Source organism: Cryptotermes secundus, unplaced genomic scaffold (genome assembly GCF_002891405.2).
Source record: "Cryptotermes secundus unplaced genomic scaffold, Csec_1.0 scaffold459, whole genome shotgun sequence".
NCBI lineage: Eukaryota > Metazoa > Arthropoda > Insecta > Blattodea > Kalotermitidae > Cryptotermes > Cryptotermes secundus.
Window position 1 is genome coordinate 312,326 of NW_019743154.1, and position 22,079 is coordinate 334,404.

A 22,079-nucleotide genomic window follows, 5' to 3' on the forward strand; every position below is an offset into this window, starting at 1 on the left:
TGTGTTCTGTGTGCCATTGTGCTCTGAGTAAAAGTATTCCTATGAAGTCAACAAGGAAGGATATGGTTTTCATTGCCTCTTCCTGACCAATCACTATATCGAACCAAGCCTGTATCATACTGTTGTCATATCTTTTACAGTCTACATCCTGTTTCTCCTTTTCTTCCCCCCACCTTATTTGTTCATCCTGTGTTGTGTAACAGTCTGTGAGTAAGCTCCTTCAGTACTCTGTACAAACTACATTTATCATATCTTTATTACTGCATTATCATTTACTCTTTTGTATTTTTATTACAGTTTAAGTATTTGCAGTACCAGGAGCAAGAGAGACAGTGATAATAGCTATTCACATGAGTGGTTACACCCAACTCCTTTGTATGTGAGTCAGAGTTCAGAGATTAAGTCTAATAATACAGTGATGTTAACACCACACAAGAAAGTTGTCTGGTTTGCTGTAATCTCACGGTTCTTTATCCTTTTCTTGTCAGCTGTTTTCAATTTCATAATCCCTGATCATGATGCTGATGCATTCCGAAGTCCTCGAGATCCCAATGATGTAGAACGATCATCACTTGATGTCTTTGTGAAATATTTGTTTGGGGGTCTAGTGAATTGGGATGCTCAGTATTTCATTCACATAGCACTGTATGGTTATACATATGAGAATTGTCTTGCTTTCTTCCCCCTGTACCCATTGAGTATAAGATTATTGGCTGGATGTTTGTATTATATACTTGGAGGATTCATAAGTCATTATTTTGTTTTTATATTGAGCTCGGTGGTTGTTAATTTTATAACTTTTGTACTGTCTGCTTCAGTTTTATACAGACTGAGCTTACAAGTTCTTAAGCATGAGCAGTTAGCTTACAAAGCAGCTGTACTATTCTGTGTAAATCCTGCAAGCATTTTTTTTGTAGCTCCATATTCAGAAACTCTCTTTTCTTGTCTAACATTCTATGGTATGCTGATGTGTGGTAGTGGAAGTGCAAAAAATTTCTCTGTGGGATGTGGTCTTCCCTTTGGACTGGGAGCAGTACAAAGGTCAAATGGTATCCTAAACCTTGGATTCATTGTTCATGAGAAAATGAAACATTTTTTTAAGTTTGTAATGCCCGACATTGTGACAAAAGCCAGACGCCTGGACTCAGTCTTATTAGTACCATTGTTGTTGACTACTCCAGTTATTTTTCTTATTTCTTTTGTTGGTGAAATTATTGTTTCAATCACTCCATTTTTGATGTTCCAAGGGTATGGGTACTACAAGTTCTGCATTGTTCGTGAGCATAATCTACCGGATTTCATTGTTTCTTATGCAGAAACCAATGGCTTGAGACTTCCTGGAACTACTTCATGGAAGCACCTAGTAGATCACAAAGATAATTGGTGTAACAGCAGTGTTCCACTTGCATACTCTTATGTTCAGGATCATTATTGGAATGTGGGATTTCTCAGATATTACCACTGGAAACAGATTCCAAATTTTCTCTTGGCCATGCCAATAATTTTGATAATACTGACTCATGCATACAGATTCATAAAACAGCATCCCCACCTGTGTTATACATTTGGGCTGTGGGAAGATGAATTTTATACCGATCCGAAAGTAAAAGAAAAATTCAAAGTTAAAATGAAGCAAAATAAAATAAAATTTGCACCACAGATGTTTGTGTATGTGGTTCACGTGGTATTTCTTACTGTATTCTGTATTTTATGTGTTCATGTTCAGGTAACAACCCGAATAATTACATCTGCAAGCCCAGTCTTGTATTGGTTTACAGCATATCATTTCATTAAAATGCCAGTATTTATAGAGGAGGAGGAGGAAGAAAATGTTGCTGGCAGAAATACTGTACACTTTGCTAGTCGTCTTTGCAGAATATCATCTCACAAACAAGGAAATGCATTTGAAGAGGGAGTTGATTCTTTAGAAAATCTTCAGAGTAGATGGAAAGTGTTCATTTTAACTGATCCAGCTCCAAGTCGAGAAGCCAAATTAATTCAGTATTATTATCTTTCATATATTATCTTTGGGGCTGCCTTGTTCAGCAACTTTTTTCCTTGGACATGATTGCAAAGATTTTTTATTTTTAATGTATTACACTGACTTTTAAAACAATTTGTATATGTCCATAGTTGATTATCAGAGTGTAGCTTTTGATATCATGAGAACAAATAAGCAGAAATACTAACTGTGTTTTCCTCATCTTGGGTCAATATTTAGTATTAAGGTATTTACACTTTTCTTTCGAGGAATGTCATATTCTTTATTAGTTTAGATTCGTGCGTGTTCATACAGATAGTGTGTTCCCCACTCCCCTTTCCACATCCTTCCTGGAAGTTTACTCTTATCATTATCACCAGTGAATTGGGAAGGGGGAGAGAAGTTACACTGAACTCAGTTCTTGTTTTGAGAATAATCCGACATTCATGACATTTTCATAGGTGAGTGTATATTTGTTGTGGTTCAGTATACTTTGCAGTGTCTCATTCAGTCTTAAGAAGCCAGGATTAACTGGTATATAATACAACAGAAATGGTGTACTTTAGAAATTGCCTGCTTATATGTGAAGGCGATTATTTGTAGAGTGAATTATGGATCTTAATATTACAATTAAGAAACTGTGTTTTGTTTGAAAAATCATAAATAATTTATGCAATTTATTACTGGTCATTAATGATATGTTTTTATAGTTCATAATGAAACATTCTTTATTTTATGTGATTGAATTAATTCATCAGTTTTATTTTTCCACATGTTTGTAGCCAAGAAATATAATTTTATATAATTACAAAATACACTGTACAGTTCATATTTATTTATACAGATTTAATTTATAATCATTGTATATTCTGTTACATTCATTACATTAATCATGCATTGCAAGAATATATGTGGTGTTCATACATTTTAGGCATTGTCCTCAATGTATAACTGTTGTTATTGTGTGATGATTTAGTAAAAATGATTGTATGTGAGATTTGAGGTTCATGCTGTAGTGTCTGAATCACCACTGATTCTCTAACATCCCATCCTTTGCTTTGCATTTGCCCTCTCAGAGCCATCTCTCCTCTTCATCTTCGCATTACTTCATACTAACAGGTTAAAACCAAATTACAGATATGTAACAATATTTTTGTAAGTAGTTACTATAGGATTCTGATGATGGTGTATAACACACAGAGATATTAGGTTTTCGGACTTTATCCATCATCCTGGTTTTAAGATAACTAAGAAAAAAATACGTTTTGGAAACTGGATCTGTTTCCATCGTCAGGTGAGGGAAAACACCTATTCTGTTGGGTTCCTTAGAAAGAGCTAGCCTCAATCACTGGTCCAGTTTCCGAAACATTGTGTTTTTCTTGGTTATCTTAAAACCAGGACGATGGATAAAGTCCGAAAACCCAATATCTCTGAATATTTTTGTAATATTGAAATTAATATACTGAAGCAGTGTTTTTATTTATATATCAATTATGGCTACTCTGCAGGTAGACTACACATTCAACATCATCATGAATGGCTTCTTTGATTTTGCCCGTAAAGAGGGCTTTCCTACACAGTTTCCTTCAAATAAAACTGCAGTTACTGCAGATGTTCTTGAAGCAGGATTCATCTTGGCTTTTTTGATGCTGATGCTGTGTTTTTACATTATAATTCCAGGCTTCAGGGGAAAATATGTGAGTTGTCAAAAGTACATTGGTTATACTTAAAAATCCATAATGTCTCTTTTAAGTCAAACTTCAAGATAATATCAATTACCTTGTATTGCAACTATGAAATTTTTTAGTGCAGTTTATCAAAATCTTTTGTAACTAGAAGATGGCAAGGGATGCTGAAATAAGTGTTTGTAACAAGTGAAACAAAAGTAGTAGTTCATGTTTTTAAGGTATATGAATGAAAAGTCATTCAGATTTTGCAGGCTCCAGGATTGAATTCGCAAATATCACAGATATTATTTATTGGTAATTTAATAGTTCTGTATTAACTGCAGATATTATTTAGCATTAAATGATATGAGAAAATGACTATGTGCAACGAACTGAGAGAGACTGTGATCATGCTCTTTTTCTAGGTATTCACCTGGTAGGTAAAGGTAAAGTTGTCACTTGCACATAATTATATAATTAAGCACAATGCCTTGAATGCATACTGCTGAAGAAAATCACAAAATACCACAATCAGGATTTGATCTAAGCACTTCCTGAATATAGGTCAGCCTGATTATTATTTGAGCTAACCTTGTTCCTCTCCCACAATATGTACAAAATGAAGATTGGTCAGTTGTATGTTCGTGGATGTAACCTTTTTATGAGAATATTGTCTTGACTGCTAAATCCTTGAAAATATCAGCTACTCAGCCTGTCAAGAACCCTCTTATATGGAAACAGAGGTTCATCATCATGAAGAGGTCTATCTTCTGGGGTATAACACTGTGTGGCCAGTGAAAGCCAACTAACATTTAGGAGGACTGTGTTGCCTCCATCTTCAGGGTTGAAGAGTAAGCCAAGCAAGAAACCAACATGGAGCAGCAGCAAGCAGAGCTTGCTTTGCTTATTCTTCAATTCTGAAGAAAGAGGCAACATATTCCTTCGAAATGTCGGTTGACTTTCACTGGACTACATAGCACTATGTCCCAGTAGCTGTGGTCTCCCTGTGGTCACCTCTGTGAGAATGTGAAATTCTACATAGCTCATTACCATGTTCACAAGGGAATGCCATTGAACCTTATCCTGATCCAGATGAAACCAAACCACACTCTTACACAAAATTTCAGTAAGAGCAATTTTAATGTCATCCTTCCGTCTGTATTTTGATCTCTCAGCCGGTTTCTTGTCTTCAGGTTTACCAGCCAAAATCCTTATGCGTTTCTCATCTCCCATGTGTGCCATGTGCCCTACCCACCTTATATTTCTTGACTTGGTCACCCTAATAATATTTGTGGGGATTAGAAGCTCCTTATTGTGTGGTTTTGTCAATCATCCTGTTATGTCTTTTTCTTATGTCCAAATATTCTCAGCACTCCATTCTCAAACACTCTTCAAGTGTAAGAACGAGTTTTATAGCCAATAAAACACCAAGTAAAGTGATGGTTGGTTTCCATAAATTTTGTATGGGAAGGAAAAAGATTTTGAACTGAATGGTATTATGTATTCCAAAAGCATAAACTGTTCTTGATTTCTTCATGATTTTAATTTTTACAAATGATAAAACAGTTCAATCCAGTGTGACTGTTGAAGCTTTTACTACTTCACTTCTTAGCACCCTAACATGTTTCGGTCCCTACAGACCATCATCAGAGGGAACATCAGTACTTTAGAAACCACTATTACATCGGGTGTTTTGATTTTTAAAATACATAAATATACAATATTTGCAAAATACACTTTATACAAAATCCAAATTTCTTATGACTACAGCAACTGTCCTTGATGCATTAAAGTTTTTAAAAACTTATTATTATTTAAGCTAAAATTCTTTAACCGAATGGGTTCGTGTCCCTTGTCCTTTTGTTTTTCTTGACGGGGCCAAATTTGTGCCGCCTGTCTTTCTTGGGAAGGTAAGTCTTGTTTTTGTCCTATGTTTGTTCGTAGCATTCTTCTTAAGAAAGACAGGCAGCACAAGTTCGGCGCCAAAAAAAAAAACGAAAGGACAAGGAACACGAACCTATTTGGTTAAAGAATTTTAACTTAAATAACAAAAAGTTTTTAAAAAAACTTTATTGCATCAAGTACAGTTGCTGTAGTTGTAAGAAATTTGGATTTTGTATAAAGTGTATTTTACAAATATTGTATATTTATGTATTTTAAAAATCAAAACACCCAATGTAATAGTGGTTTCTAAAAGTATTGATGTTCCCTCTGATGATGGTCTGGAGGGACTGAAACATGTTAGGGCACTAAGAAGTGAAGTAGTAAAAGCTTCAACAGTCACACCGGATTAAATTGTTTTATAATTTGTAATATTGTTAGCGTGACAGACCAGAATGAAACAAATCAAATTTTAATTTTTGTTTACTACTTTTATTTCTAGATAATTTGAATTATATCACATCAAAGACTTTATTGTCTATCTATATATTATGATTTTGTGATGTATTCTGGTGCCATGAATGAGGTTCCTTGATTGTAACTGTGTTTTCACACTCTATATGGACACAATGTGAAGAAGGCTATAATTTGGTATTTTCAGTTAATTTGAAGCCCTAAAGCCTTTATTAGATTTTTATGACATTTGTTACATGAGCCTCTTATCAAAACTTATTGTGAAATACAAAACTGAGTCATTAACACCTGATTTAAAGGCCTGCATCAAGTATTCTGTTTATGTCATATATTCACTGAACTTAACGTGTTTCAGTCAAAATTTGTAGGACATAACAAGGCAAACGTTTAATGCTAGCGTTTACATTTCATCAAGAAAATGTGGAGGAAACAGTTTTTGTTCTTATGGAATATGTTCTGGGAAGACAGCTACATAGACTGTGAGATACTAAACTTGATAGAATAACAATATGCACTACACAATTCTGCTATCTAGAGGTAAGCTATGAACATGTTTTGACAAAGGTGCATACTGCTATAATGACTGCAGCATACCTTTAATTCCTGTTTAATGCTGCCATCTTCTGCTTCTTCTTTTAATTCCTCGCTAACATACATAGCAACAAATAGTAAGCCTTAGGCTTTCATATGTAAGGATTGTGTGTGGGTTTTTAACAGAGTAGACTGGCAGAAATGTAATAACATTTGATTTAAGGAAGAACCACTCTAGATGTTGTAACTGTTGATACATGAAAATAGATTATTTCTAATTCTAAATAGATCGTGTACATTTGTGAAGTTAAAACTGTGATGTCTTTTTTTCGTTCTTGGATTATTCTATAGGAATATAAGTAAATTGGTATTTTAAAATATGTTTCCAATATTCAGTAGAGAATTCCAATCTATGAGAGCGTTGGTTTGACAGTATGTGTTCCAGTCTGAAATCTTTTACCATCATACGTTTATTTCACCTGCATTGGTTAGAATGGTAGAATGAACAAATTATGAATTTGGAAGGGTGTGGAAGAAAAGAGGTGTGGTCTTTCTGAGACTACTGTTCTAGCACATGTATGCCTAGAGGAACTGAGAGACCCCCCCCCCCCCAAAAAAAAAAAACACACACCTACACGAAAGACTGAGCAGACGCGCGGAAGCCAGAATNAAAGACTGACTCAGAATAGATGGCCTGTCTGCTGAGAAATGGATTTTCCACAGTACAAAGCAGGGGTCCCAACTTCTCGGTCATAACATTTAGTTTTATATATTCAAGAATGAGTCCTTAATCCCATATCAGCATTTGCTTATCTATCTACATATTGACTTCTACTTCTTGCATCTGTCTTCAATGTGAAAATTTACCTTGCTGTAGAGAAAAGGAGCCACATAATATGGCATATGTGCTTGGCTGCATGAAGCAAGTAAGAGTGATCATTGATCTTGTTCTGAAATTTTGTTTCTTTCTGATTTATTTACAGCAAGCTGCTGTTTTTATACGAGTGACTTTGAGTCTAATTATTGGTGTTGTATTGATAAGTAAGTTATATATTTTTTGTTTAGTGGTTTGTTGTCTTTTCAATAGATCAGTATAACAGACATTAAGATTAAATGTTTCTTTCACTATGTTAATAGCAAGTAACTTTGGGCAAGCCTGGGAAGTCGGTGAAGTTACCACACATACGTCATACAAAGCAGGAACAAAAGAGGAAATCCATGCAACTGTGGGTGTCAAGCTGGGACTGCGGTCAGTCAATGTAACACTGTTGCAGACAGGTTAGATATTTCTCAGCATTACTTGTGTCTTTACTTATCAAACTAAAAGGATATGATTTTGAGACAGTCTACACAACAATGAGTTCAGAAAATAGACAAAATAGATACTATCTTGTCAGCATCTGCTTTATTTTGCTGTTAATGATTTCATCACATGTTTCAACCATTACCTGGGTCATCCTCAGGCATACATGAATATTTTATGTCAGTTTATGAGTTGCATCATTTATTCAGTATGAATTCATATTGTATCTACAGTAAAACTTGGTTATAGCAACATCGGTTTCTGCGACACCTTGTCTATTGCATCAAATATTCAATGGTACGAACTAATTCCTCATAAAGCAACTGTTTTTATACCTTGCTTAGTACGACATGCACAAATGCATCAACCTCGTATGTAACGTCAAAAACTACAAAAACAATTTAGAACTGCTTCCGGCATGCGGGGATCTTATCAACTCAGGGATTGAATGGCATTGAGAATGAGGATGACACCAATAATGACGATGATTTACCTTTAACAGAATGGTTGCGTAAAGTCAATTGTGATGAACTAGGTCAGTATGACTATGAGGCATATGCAACAATAGACGACGACATTGTTACAACGGAGGCACAAACAGACGACGATATTGTATCGGAAGTGAAGAAGGATACAGAGGAGGAAGATGAGGAGGGAGGAGAAGAATGTTCCGAAGTCTCCATCCCTACTGTGAGTGACGCGCTTGAAGCCATTAGGGTTGTGAACTTGTTTTATGAATCCAGGGGAGGCAGCAGTGAAATTGTGACAAAAATTATGGACATTGAACGTAATTTANCTCATAATCCACTTTGTTTTTTAAAATAATTGCAACTTGACATAAAAATAATATTGAATAGGTAACAAATTATAACATCTAAAATTGAAATTAAGGTTAAAATTCCTAGTTCATGTAACTAGTAATACACTTTGTGTATTTGAAATATTTGTAACTTGACATAAAAATATTGTACAAATGGCAAATTAAAACATGTAAAATTGAAATTGCTGTTAAAATTCCTATTTAATATAATTCATTATGATCAATATTATACCTCTAAATAACCGCTACATATCTTAACATGTAATGATATTTTAAGTTATACTATTATTGTGACGTGGGAAACTGCAGGTTGAGATCATTTTGTGGCTTTCTAGGTCATGTTGTTTTAAGAAAGTTTCCCATTAACCATGTGAAGGCAGATCTTTTTGTTCCAAATATCCTTCTCACGTTGTATATATATGGCTGGGATGTTTTGAACCATTTTTATTTCTGGTATTGAAGGGCACAGAATAATATTTCTCTTTTTGTGCTGCATGTACCACTATTGGTACTGTGTTCAGAAGTGGAATACTGAAAGTTTATTCTCCAATTCAGATCCACTTAATAGTGTAGTATGAAGGTAAATCTGTCCATGTACTTAGGCACCACGCCATGAAGACATGGGTGAGTGAATGTAAAGCTTCACACACTTTTAGCCCTGGCATTAGCTGGAGGTGAATGAATAGCTTCACATCCCATCTTTTATCCCCAGGGAGAGCACACTTGGTACCCACTGGACAGGATGAGTGCACCCCAAAGCCAGTAGAACACAGGTGTAGGAGGAAAATCTTTGCCTCTGCTAGGAATCAAATCTTGTCTGTAGGCAGTTAAGTATTTAATATAACATATTGTGGAGTTATAGTTGAAGACGATAAAGTAAAAGTAACAGAATTACAATAGCATATATCATTTAAAATCTTATAATAACCTGTCATTTTCATAAATACAATACTTCTGGAAATGTATACAGTATAATCTGATTCTGTTCAGCTATTAAATTCAAAGGTTAAACAAAAAAAAAGTAAACTTTAGATTTCCTGAGTTTGTTTCATTTAATATTTATCAATGACCATTATATAAAATGAATATTTCTGTAGTAGAGATCACTTAATAGAGAATCTCTTGTGTCAGTGATGGGAAAAACATAGAAGACAAGAACATTTGGTAATATGAAAGATAATCGGAAAAAATGGACAATAATAAGAAACTTAATGGAAACATATTAGCCTTCTCCTCTTCTTCCTCCTCAGCATGCTGTCCATATTCTTCCTCTTTTTTTTCTTTTTTATTCACTGATCATGCATGCTAGAATGCTCTGACCCAAGAGTTAATTCAGCGACTTTATGTGTGTTGGATCAATAAGAACTGTCCAAATTTAAGACTGCACATTATGTCTGTACACCAAGCAGAATTCAAATCTGGGTACGTCGGTAACATAAGATTGCTTGTCTCAAACCACATGATGCAAGGATTTGGATGGTGCAGCCTCTATTTTGTGAAAATGAAATTCTGTGCTCTTGGTTTTAATACAAGCAAAAACTCACCTTCCGTTATGTTGCATTGGGAGCTGTCTTGCTGAGTTGCTCCTCCAACTTTACTGACGAATGAAACTATAGGACTGATTCAAGTATAACCAGAATGTTAGTTCCATTAGGACATCAATATGCTGATCAGTTGATTTTAAATGCACTTTGAAGTAGGGATGATATCTCTGATATCCTCTGAATTAAATTTTGCAGAAGAAGATAGAAGAATTAGCAAGTTGCCAGGGGAAAAAATTGACTACAATGAAAGATTCTGGTGGACATGGGACCAAGGACGTTTTGGCTTTGGGCCATATTGTAAGTTTGTGTTGACTAAAACATTACATACATATAGAATAAAATTTTTAGTGAAAGCATGTGAGGCTAGTGTCATTTGATGAAAGTCTTGGAGTTTTCGTCAAAATTACACCACAAATTCTTATTCTGGCTGTAAATTTAGTTAACAAGGGGAAGTAAAAGTTGTTTATCACTGACTAGTATGCGTTTATAATCCATCTACTGTTTTAACATACTGTCTGTTCTTCCTAATGCTTAATTGGTGTGCGTGAAATAATAAAATGTGTCAGATGTATTAATTTACATACCCGTGCATTAGTTAGAACCAGCTTTAACTCACTTTCATAGTCAGACAGTATCAGATGATCCCTACTTATTTTGTCATATAATTCATATCCATTTTGCCTTTAAATTTAAATCATAGAAATTTTAAATAATAGCATTTTAAATTTCTGAGTTACTGGTTTTAATTGACAGCGGGTGTACTGCAGCAAAGTTTTAGACAAGCTCAGAATCGTGGTCTGCCCTTGCCAATCTTATGGGTAGTTGACTATTTCACTATAGATGGAGAAGGTCTTCGATATGGACGTCATTATCGTACAGCAGGCTGGTATGCTCACATTGCATTGTGGTAAGTAGTAGAGAAATATTGTGTCCAAAAAATTGAATTAATACCCTCCATGTTTAGCTAATAGACACTATGACTGGATGAAATATGTATTAGCTGTAATGGAAGACAGTTCAGTGCTACATTCTTTTAGGTTTTGAAAGAAGTTGATTTTAACACTCAGAGCAGGTGCCACTTACTTTACTGAAACAAAACTATGTTTGTTTAGAACAATACAGGAATCATGAATAAGAATCTGTTACAGTTGTTAAACTTATTCATATCTCTAACTTAGGAAGGCTGTTTTATGATTTATTTTGTAGTTTCTGGAATATGTATTCATTAATGTGAAATTTCTTTTTTCCCAGGGCTGCTTTTCCATGTTGGCTTCTGGCAAACATCCTGTTTATATTAGTAATTCGATGTGGAGCATATTTCACTGTCCTGACAGGTGCATTTGAATTACTAGCATGTCTTTTATGGGCAGTTATCAGGAATCCAAATCCACTGATAATACCTTTTGAAGATGGTAGTATTACCACCAAGTATGGAATACATTTTTGGCTGACACTCATATCAGGTGATGAAATCAAGTACCTTGGAAGGAATCCTAATCTCTTCTAATTCTGGGAACTTTTGCTCTTGCAGTTGGCAGTTTATATTACATTGCATTGCATTCCCTGGATCCGAAGTTGGAATATGTCATATAAATACGAAAATATATGTACAGTACAACTGAAGTTTCCATATAAGAAAATACAGAAGACTGTTCAAAAATACATCCACATATATACATCAATATTGTCAGTTTATGCTATTTACACAACCTTTAAACAGATGACTCAGTTTTTAGACAACAGGTATTCGTCAACAGAGTAGGATGACTGTGTGTTTAAGTATCATTTTAGTGCTATTTTAAATTGTGTTTTTTCATTCATGAGACTTTCAGATCGGATGGAAGGTTATTGAAAATTTTGATCAACCTAATATACACTTTCCTGAAAGTATAAGAAGTCAGCAGCTGGGTTATGAAGATATTGCTTTGTCTTGTGTTAACAATGCGTACATCTGCATTGGTCTAAAAATGTTCTTCATTATTTGTAATGAAGTTTATTAATGAAACTATATATTCACATGGACAAGTTAAGATCTCTAGTCTCTTAAATAGATCCCTACAAGAATTACAGGATTTGACACCCAACATGATTCTAACAATTTTCTTTTGCAATATAAATACATTTTTTCTGTCACCTGAATTACCCCAGAAAATTATTCCATACTTCATTAAAGAGAGAAAGTAGGCAAAATAAACTGATATGAGAGTGTCAGTGTTGCTGATATACAACATAGATGTAACTTCATAACATGCTGGTTATATTATATATTATATGGTTATTAATTTGTAAGCCAAGGAATTTTGTGGTTACTATTTCTTCTGTATATTTATCATTATATCCAATTTTTAATGGATAATGTGGTGAGTCTTTTATTTTCATTTTTTTTACATCTCTTTTAATCTGTATTCAGGGACAGCTTGTTTGCAGAAAACGATTTATTCATTTGAGAGAGAACTTTATTTGATGTGTGCAAAAATCACCTAAATTTTTACTAGAAATTATGACACTAATGTCATTAGAATATATTATGGATATTGATGAGAAGTTTAGTGTAGGAGGAAGGTCATTTATATAGATATGAAAAGCAAAGGCCCTAAAATGGATCCCTGAGGATGTGGCGCCCTGTAGATCTTCACACAAGATCTACACGGCGCCACATCTCAGAAGATGGCACTCTTCAGAGTCACCACTGCGAAAATCTCAATCTTACTCCATGCTCTATTCTTCCCCAGTATGAGGAGGTACTTTGGGTTGAATTTGATGATTTTATTTCAATCTTTTGTTTTCTGTCTGTTAAGTATGATCTGGACCAGCTCTCTGTTGCTCCTTGAATCAAAAAAAAAAGAAAAAGTAATTTAGTTAATAACATTTTGGGATTTACATGGTCAAGTTTTGCCAAATCACAGAATATTCCACCAACAATCATTTTGTGATTAATAGATTTCAATACACTCTCTATTAGTTTAAAGGCTGCATTGCAAGTGAATATTTCTTTCCTGAAAGAACTGTTCTGGGACTAGTATATTATTAATCTGTAAATAATGACTTAACCTATTGTGCATAACTTTCTCAGGTACTTCAGAGAAAGCAGTTAATAGTGAATAAATAACTCTTGTAGTTGATGCTCTTTATATCAGATAAAATTAAGTTTATATATAAATATAACCATCTTAACTTATTAAATTTAATTTTTTCCCCCAAAGAATTTCAGAATTTTTAGAATGTCATTTAATAGATGCCATTCACATCAAGATGTGTGGTGAATTCCTGAAAAAAATAGTGTAAAGAACCTGTTTCTTTGATCGGGGCACGCAGTAGCATAGTTGGTTGAGGCATTATGCTACAAGCCGGAAGGTCACAGATTGAAGCCCAATGAGGTCATTGAATTTTTTTCACTTGACCTAATCCTTCCAACCGCACTATGGCCCTGGGGCTGACTCAGCCTCTAACAGAAATGAGTACCAGGAATATTCTTGGAATGTTCTTGGGGGTAAAGGGCGGCCAGCATATAGGGCTGTGACAACCTTGCCGCCATCTATGAGCCGATTGTCTAGAAAATGTGGAAACTTCAACAGCTCAACCCTATGGGCCTCCAAGGCCTGTTACAGGAATACCTTCACTTACTTTTACTTTTCTACTTACATCTTTCTTTGATCTGGAGTCATGTAATAACCTCTTAGATAAACCTTCTGGGCTGTGACACTATGTAGTCAGTAGTCAAGTAGGTGGTTGCCAACATTTCAGGGGAAGATCACAATCTAAATTGTCACTGCCATAAAAATATTAGATCTGATGAATAACTAGATTTTCAAAATATTTCTGAAAATATTTTGCACTCCACTTCTACTTCAGTTCTGTATTTCAGTTTTGTAATTCTTGTATATTTCTGTAAACAATATTTCTATATATATTTCACTTATCTATCATCACTTAGTTCTCTTCCATATTCTATCTCTATGTAGAGTCATTCTGAGAGATGGAAAGATAGTGGCAGTAGTGTTCTAAATTTTTGTTACCATTTTTATGATAGGCATTGTCCTCAGCCTTTTCACTCTATAACTTACAAGTAAAATTAGAATTTCATTCCACCAGATGACCTACTGTAAAGGAACAAGAAGTCACCGAGATTCACAGCAAGATTCCAATTAATCGTAAAATGTTACTATTTTAAACAACATGTTTTAAATACTAGTGTTTTAACCCTTACAGGACAACACATGCACATAATACATGTTTAGCATTTCCTTTGAAGTGTTGGTCACATGATGATGACAGCCATCACAGGCTGAAACATTCTGCTGTCATTTTTAAAAGTACTGAAATTAATGGTTTTGTATGAAACTCTGTGCTGATTATAAGCCTGTAGTATTTTTTACAACATACATGTAATTCAAATATAATTTTTTTCACTTTCAGGTATAGCATGTTTTACAATTGGACTTGTGATTCTGTTTCTTGATGAGCGGTATCCAGATCAAATTGCACTTTTCTTTGGGATAGATCCACTTGCAGACTATGATGAATATCACCTAAGTATGTGTTTGTTATGTGATATCATTAATCTCCTTGTTCAATAATGTAAATAAAGTGACAGATTTTTTTTTTTTTTTTTTGCTAGAGTTACAGGCTAAGGTTTATATAATTAATTTTATGATGGCTATGAGAAGTCTTCAAGAAGACCAGGTTCTTCAGTTTTAGCGAACATACACACTTCAGTTCATGGTCATGTGATTTGGCTTGTTATGTTGTGACAAAATGGTGGTGAAATGGATACAAGAACAGACACGCTCACTCTTACAGGAAAATCTAGGATAGAATAATACACTTGGGATTTTGGATTTCCTAATTAAGTGGGCAAATTCGCCATCACTGCACAGTGACAAATATTTAAAGGTTAAGGAACATGCACATCATTTTCTCCTCCTCCACCACAACCACATCTCTTGGTACTGAGCATGAATTAAGTGAGCACAAAGAGAGAGGAGATAAGAGGATGAGAAGCAGCAGCCAGTTCACATCCAATGCAGAATATGACCCCTGTAAACATTATGGTCACAATGCAAGAGTTTGTTTCTTAGATATACAGTTTCTTATAAAAGAAGAAAAACTAACTCATATTTTTATAAACAGTGGTGGAACACTGTCAGTGATATTAAATTTTGGCAGTTATGCTTCAGTGTTGAAGACAAATCTGTAATTCTAATTGAAATAAAATTATTATATTAAAAGCTGTTATCCTCAGATTTGAAACTAATATGTGTTTAGTGCATGTTGCCAGTTCAGTATAATGCTGAGGTCATTCTTAGCAGATAATTCCACAGTTAAAACTGTAATTCTAAGTTCATATTTTTTTGTCCCTAGCAATTAGAATTAATAGTTCTACTGTCTACATTTAAGTTATATTATTTAAATGTTTTCTTTCTTTGTAGCTGACAAAGAAATAGCAGCTTTAAAACAGAAAGAAGGGAATCGAGATGTGCCAATGGAATTGCAGCCATTTCATGACACACCAGCTACTGAAACAACGGAAACAATAACTCACGTACAGTAAAATTAATCCTTTACTTTGTTGTGTTGTAGTTCACATACGGAGATTTCATTGTACTGTTTGGCATGTACATTATTAGAAATTCATCTGATTTTGCATTAGTATTCTGTTTTATTGTACAGGGAATATTTTTAGTAACTTGGCGAGTTCATGGCGACTGGTGCGCTGCTTGCCATGAGGCACCTACAAATTTTGCGAATGAATCAGCTGATAACATTTAGAAAGAAGGGAAGTAATTAACTTGTAGACTGCTTGATGGCATTGTTTTTCATGGCAAGCAGTGCAGTTCATCTGTGAGAGTTTGTTTGTGAAATGTCAGCAGCAGGCAGCAGTTATCAGCTCCATTAGCCATTTTGTTCTCAGTTACAGTTAGTGAGCAGTGTGGTGAGTCATGGTGCTGTGTACTTTAGAGCTGCGTGTATTTCTGTATGACACCTATGTGAAATATGGATCTGCTGGAAAGTATCAGCAAAAATTTTGACATAAATTTCATGATGAAAGAGTTCCCAACAGAAAAACAATTCATAATTTGGTGAATAAGCTTAGTACATGTAGAGAGGACAGCATTTCCAACACCTTGTATTATCTGTGAATCATAACTACTCCATTCCAAAGGTTATTGGCCATCAGGCATGCTGATCATCGGCAAAATTTGCATGCGCCTCGTGGCAGCAGCGCACCATTTAACTTGTCAAGCGAATAAAAATATTCCTCTGTATATATTGTGACGTGATGCCTGAAAGCTGGAGTAATGGAGTCAGAAAAGACGGCCATTGATAGGTAACAGTTGACTAAACGCATTCCAATTCCAATGCATAACACCGAACATGTATCTCTGTGACAGCGATTCAGTAAGCAGAATTGGTTACCACGGGAATTACAGTGGTTTCTGGTACAATGAAGTTAACAAAAACACAGTAACAGAACGGTAAAACAGAGTGATGACTAGGCGGTTCTATCCCGAAGCTATGAGGTGAGGTCAGAACTGACTAGAAGACACACACAGGCAATACACAGCAGAATGAGCAGCAGAGACAGCAGCTTGCAGTTGACAAGAAGGCAAGCAGATGCCATAGACTTTATTTTATGTGGTGTAGTTACAGCAACATTTAGTATGTTATAACTGATTGTAGTGACAACTTGCTGGGAATATCCAGTAAAACTAGGTGGGACTGAAATTAAACGGGACAAATCAGCTGTTGGTCTATGCTGATGATGTGAATCTACTGGGTGAAAATATAAATTCCATAAAGAGAAACGCATAAACTTTAATTGGAGCTAGTAAGGAAGTTGGTCTAGAAGTAAACACAGAGAACACTAAGTATATGTTGCTGTCTCATCACCAGAATGAAAGGCAAAATCATGACATAAAGATAGCTAACAGAGTCTTGGAAATGTGACACAGTTAAAATATTTGGGAACAACTTTAACAAATCAAACATGTCTCTGGTATAGTGAATTTAGTTGGTATTGTGCTCATATTGCTTCGGTATTTTCAGTTTAACAAAGTACATTCATACTATTTCATTGCAGTATCCCATTGCACTGTGTAGAAATGACTTCATATTTTGCTTTTATGCCATCTGTGTGCAACGTCGGTTGATATTCTATCATTTTCTCTCTATTGTCACTACAAGTTTTGGCCTAACTGGTCATTATCAGATGTACAGGTTGTCGTGATAAAGGAATCTGCTGCTCACTGTAATGCTTTTCAGCATTTATTATGTGGTTGTCTCAGATTAATTCCAGGTTATGGGTGTTAACTAACTGTTGCTATGCACATGTTTGCCTTATGGTTGATCTTGAATGATCTTGAGCAATCTTGAGTTTGGTGGGTGGTTGTCCTAAATGTGTGATGCGGCAGAAATTTTGTTGTATGGCCAATCGGCAAAAAAGTGGAATGCAAAATCAGAAACTATATACAACCTTGCACTTCAGTATTGCATAACAGATTAGGGCTAGGTTTTGAATGATGTGAAAAAGTGTTTCTTGTAAAAAAAAACTTACTTTGAAAGGAATGTTATGTTAGTGACAACAGTAAAGTTGATTTTTAAATTGTAGTACTATAGGATCCTGTTTATGAAATGTTAATATTTGAACCTTCAAATCACAAGGTTCATATATTAACATTTCATAAACATATTTGAACCTTCAAGTCATGGGGGCACTTGGTAGCATAGTTGGTTGAGGCACTGTGCTACAAGCCGGAAGGTCGTGAGTTCAAGTCTTGATGAGGTCATTGGATTTTTTTTCAATTGACCTAAGTCTTCCAGCCTCTCTATGGCCCTGGGGTCGACTCAGCCTCTAACAGAAATGAGTACCAGGAATTAATTAAATAATTTTCCTGGGGAGTAAAGTGCAGCCGGCGCTTAAGGCTGACAACCTTACTGCCATCTATGAGCTGATTATCTAGATAATGTGGGACCCTCACATCTCACAACCCTATGGGCCTTCATGGCCTGGTACAGGGATAGCTTAAGTTACTTACCTTCAAGTCACAGATATGTCTGCATCAGTGTTATTTTATTCACACAATTTTCTGGACCTTGATGATAGGGCCCCTGTGCAACCAGTTATCTTTGCAGAATTTTTTATGTATAAACTGCATATTAGTAATGCAGCAGTTTTGTCCCCAATTTTACTATCAAGGTCCTGTACAGCCTGACAGTTGTATGTTAATTTTACCACATGATATTCATATGGAGTTTATATTGGAATTTTGTAAAGATCCACATAGTTTCAAATGATGTGATGCCATGTAATTCAGTAGTTCAGGTTACCATTTTGGAAGAATGTTGAACATCTATCAAACTACATAGTATCTCATTTTGAGAAGACAGTACACTTCATAGACACTGCTTTCAGAACTACAGATTCAAAGCAGTCATTTTGTACTTTATTTTAAATATCTTACACTATAACCCTTTGCATGTACAGCTTGTACTGAAGCGGCGATCAACAATTAAAGCAGCCCTGAAATTCCGACGTCGAACACCAGCAGTCACTGTCACTCCAGAAGATGAACATGAAATGCCACATTATGAAAATGTTCATCATACAGGGTAAGTATACTGTAAACATCTTTCACCATTATGATATGTATAACAGGGAAATGCTACTTTTAGCCTAATTTCCTTAGCAACATTCCGCTAATTGAAATCTGTATTGTCAAGCTGTTGCTCATCTCACTTTAATGACCAAAGCATTTAAATAGGCATCATATAAATACTTCCAGACCATACTGTATTTTCTAATACCCAAAAGAACCATAGTAAATGTGATGTGATACTACTATACATGCTAGCATATTAAGATGGCCCTTTAAGCTTAAAAAGAGTACCCCAAAACTAAGGGTCATCTTGTGCAGAGTGCATAAAATATGAACCTTAAATCTTTAAATGATATTTGATGTTTAACAATTGCTAGGCATCAGTTAACTCCCACAATAATTGTTTATAACTGAAGCTCATGTTTGGTATATATAATTAACAAAGAGACTAATGAAATAAAGTGTAATGGGAATAAATGACTACAGTTACCATAGCTGCAAAGTCATCAGGATCAACTCAACACCACTTGCCACTTACAACAGCTGGTGTAATGTATACAAACACCAGAGCCAAGTGGCAAACCAGACAACTACCTGTATGGGTGTTAATAGGATAAATGATGTTCTGTGATTGTTCATAACAAGCCCCAGTCTCAGGTCAGCACTCTTTTTTTTTTTTACTTGGCTATTTAACAACAGTGCCAGTATCAAAACTACACAGCATGTATCACAAGGTGATTATAAAACGTGGAGCAGGTGTTGGAATGAGAAGTAGCAGGGGAGACTAAAAGTACTCTGAAAAAACCCAGTCCAGTACAAATTCCCATGACCAGACTTAGGCCACTGCACTGGGAAGCCAGTGAGAAACCACCTGAGCTGTGACACAGCTGCCATTGTTCTTCTATACTGGGTTATCATTTCTGAAGGCTAGCAGCATTACCATCATCACCAACCTGCTATGAAAAGGAATATGAAGTTTGTTTAAAGCTGAAGTATTTGAATTTGCCACACCATTCAATAACTGTGCTACTACCTGGGAATTTGATGTAACATAAAAGATCTCACAAGACTGGACTAAGAATGAAGATTCATTAAAGAGTATGTCTAAATATATACGAGGAATGTAACTTTAATAGTGGCAACACTGTTGTAGAGACGCCATGCAACGGAACCAAATAATGTCGCTTATACCACACGTTAGTTACATATCTACTTTATCTCAAAGCAAATGGACTCTCCCTTCCCATATCACACACATGTGCAGTGACAAGAACAGAGCCTCGTGTTAGCTGGCTGTCTTAATGTAGTGTTGTCACAGTGTTTTTGAAACAGGAACAACGGAGTTGGATAAAGATTAAATGTGCCAGAGGCCGTACAGTACGACGGTGTCATCAAGGTCTTCAAGAGGCTTGCGGGGAATCCGCATTGCCTTACAGAACAGTGGCAAAGTGGGTAAAAGCCTTCAACGACAGACACCAAAATGTGGCAGACATGTGTCAGCCAGGTCGTCCTAGTGTCAGTGAAGAAGAAGTGTATGCTCTTTTGTGTTACTGGAGAGTGATCGACGCCATACGATTCGTGAGCTAGCCTGAGAGACAGGATTAGCGCATATGACTGTGCTTCACATTCTGAAGGAATGCGTGGGCATGAGAAAAATTGCATCACGATGGGATCCGCATGATTTGACAGAAAATGCAGAAATAGGAGGCTGTGGCTGATTTGTTTGATCGATGGGGCTGGGAAGTGCTGTACCATCCACCATACTCCCCGGACTTTAGCCCTTGTGACTTCGACTTCATTCCTAAGATGAAGGAACCACTTCGTGGCATTCGCTTCAGAACTGTTCCAGAGATTTTTCAGGCAGCAGACCACTCCATTTGAACTGTCAACACAACAGACGCTGCTAAAGGTATCCTACGACTTCCACATCGCTGGCAACGGGTTGTACACAATGCTGGTGACTACATTGAAGGGCAGTAAAACTTCGAAACATGCATCTATATTGTATCAGTTGTAAATAAATAGTTGCCACTATTAAAGTTCCAACCCTCGTATGTACAGATAGGAGATGCATCACCCAGTGGTCAGAGCTTGAGGAACATATAGCAGATATGTTTACTGGAAATCCTTAGAATAGGCGCATGGTAACAGGAAATGCAGTATGTATTTTTGCACTCATGTGAGCTAAATCAAGCTAAGGTTTGAGCAAATGACTCAAGGGAACTGCATCATGCTCTACTCATTTTATGGAAAGGAACAACCTGGTGTTGAGATAGAATATAAAAATTTCTCGGAAATTACGGTCGATATTAGTGTATCTCATGGTGTACTTACGAACTTCTTATATCAAAGGTTCACGACAATAATTTTGCAGGATTTGAATTAATTTTAGTTTAAAAGCAACAATTTTATAGTTATCTTACCTGGCAAACATAGGTTCGAACTTAAATTAATTGAAAATTCAGGGGCTGTCTTACATGCCAGTTTTTTTTTAGATAACTGTGAAATAATTAATCTGTTGGTAAATTATTTGTAATCCTGTTTCAGATATTCACAGGCAATACCTGAAGAAGCAAGTGGTTCGACTAATAATCTCTGTAGCCCATGAATGGACTACAAATTTAATCTTCCTACTCAGTGAAATCTGTCAGCAGTGTGGACTCGAGAAACTGTACATTAGAGTTCCTGCATGTTTCATCCTTACCTTTTAGATGTATCAAATACAAACACTTAATTCCTATTTACTAGGAGAAATGATGTAAGTACTCTAGCTAAATCATGCATATTGCAGTACATACTTCATTATTTTAAAAATGACTTTACACTGAGCAAAGATATATGCTGAAGAGCAGTGAACAAGGGCTTAAGAGATCAAAATGTTGTTTCATTGACATTTAATTTTTTATTTACACAACCAGGTTATAAATCCATTTGTGTTGTTCAAAATAACTTTAATATTTACATAGAGATTTTAATAACAATGTTTATAAGCCAAGAAAGCTTCATAACCATCTCACCTACTGATCAGAACAAATGACTTATGAGTAGGTTAGAAGGTACAAAGCATCATGTACATGTGACTAGGTGTATCCTGAAACAAATTAAATCACATCATAGTTGGTTCTATGCCAGTTCTTGTCACTCACACCCATTAAAAGTATGCAACATTAACATGTACTAGTAGATGTAATTAATAAACAGCTGCATTACACTGGCAGCATGAAAGTTCACAAACTTGTATTGTGGAATTCTTATAAACCCTTTGCTGAGCCTATTAAATT

At 35.5% G+C, this 22,079-nt stretch overlaps 1 protein-coding gene across 7 annotated transcripts in view; it reads left to right on the forward strand.

The window, feature by feature from the left end:
• LOC111873872 (GPI mannosyltransferase 2) overlaps nucleotides 1-22,036 on the forward strand; it is a 74,571-nt gene extending 52,535 nt beyond the window's left edge. The window contains exons 1-12 of one of the 7 annotated variants that reach the window (XM_023868920.1): nucleotides 124-206; nucleotides 298-379; nucleotides 3,490-3,678; nucleotides 7,518-7,575; nucleotides 7,672-7,812; nucleotides 10,397-10,498; nucleotides 10,955-11,108; nucleotides 11,453-11,664; nucleotides 14,618-14,734; nucleotides 15,631-15,743; nucleotides 18,687-18,811; nucleotides 21,346-22,036. In XM_023868920.1, coding sequence (XP_023724688.1) covers nucleotides 3,514-3,678; nucleotides 7,518-7,575; nucleotides 7,672-7,812; nucleotides 10,397-10,498; nucleotides 10,955-11,108; nucleotides 11,453-11,664; nucleotides 14,618-14,734; nucleotides 15,631-15,743; nucleotides 18,687-18,811; nucleotides 21,346-21,406 — 1,248 coding nt within the window. In that variant the 5' untranslated portion in view covers nucleotides 124-206; nucleotides 298-379; nucleotides 3,490-3,513 and the 3' untranslated portion in view covers nucleotides 21,407-22,036. Of the gene's footprint in view, nucleotides 1-123; nucleotides 207-297; nucleotides 3,195-3,489; nucleotides 3,679-7,517; nucleotides 7,576-7,671; nucleotides 7,813-10,396; nucleotides 10,499-10,954; nucleotides 11,109-11,452; nucleotides 11,665-14,617; nucleotides 14,735-15,630; nucleotides 15,744-18,686; nucleotides 18,812-21,345 lie in introns of those variants that run through there. The other 6 variants (XM_023868915.1, XM_023868916.2, XM_023868917.2 and 3 more) reach the window with 6 other exon arrangements.
• The last annotated feature ends 43 nt before the right edge of the window (nucleotides 22,037-22,079 follow it).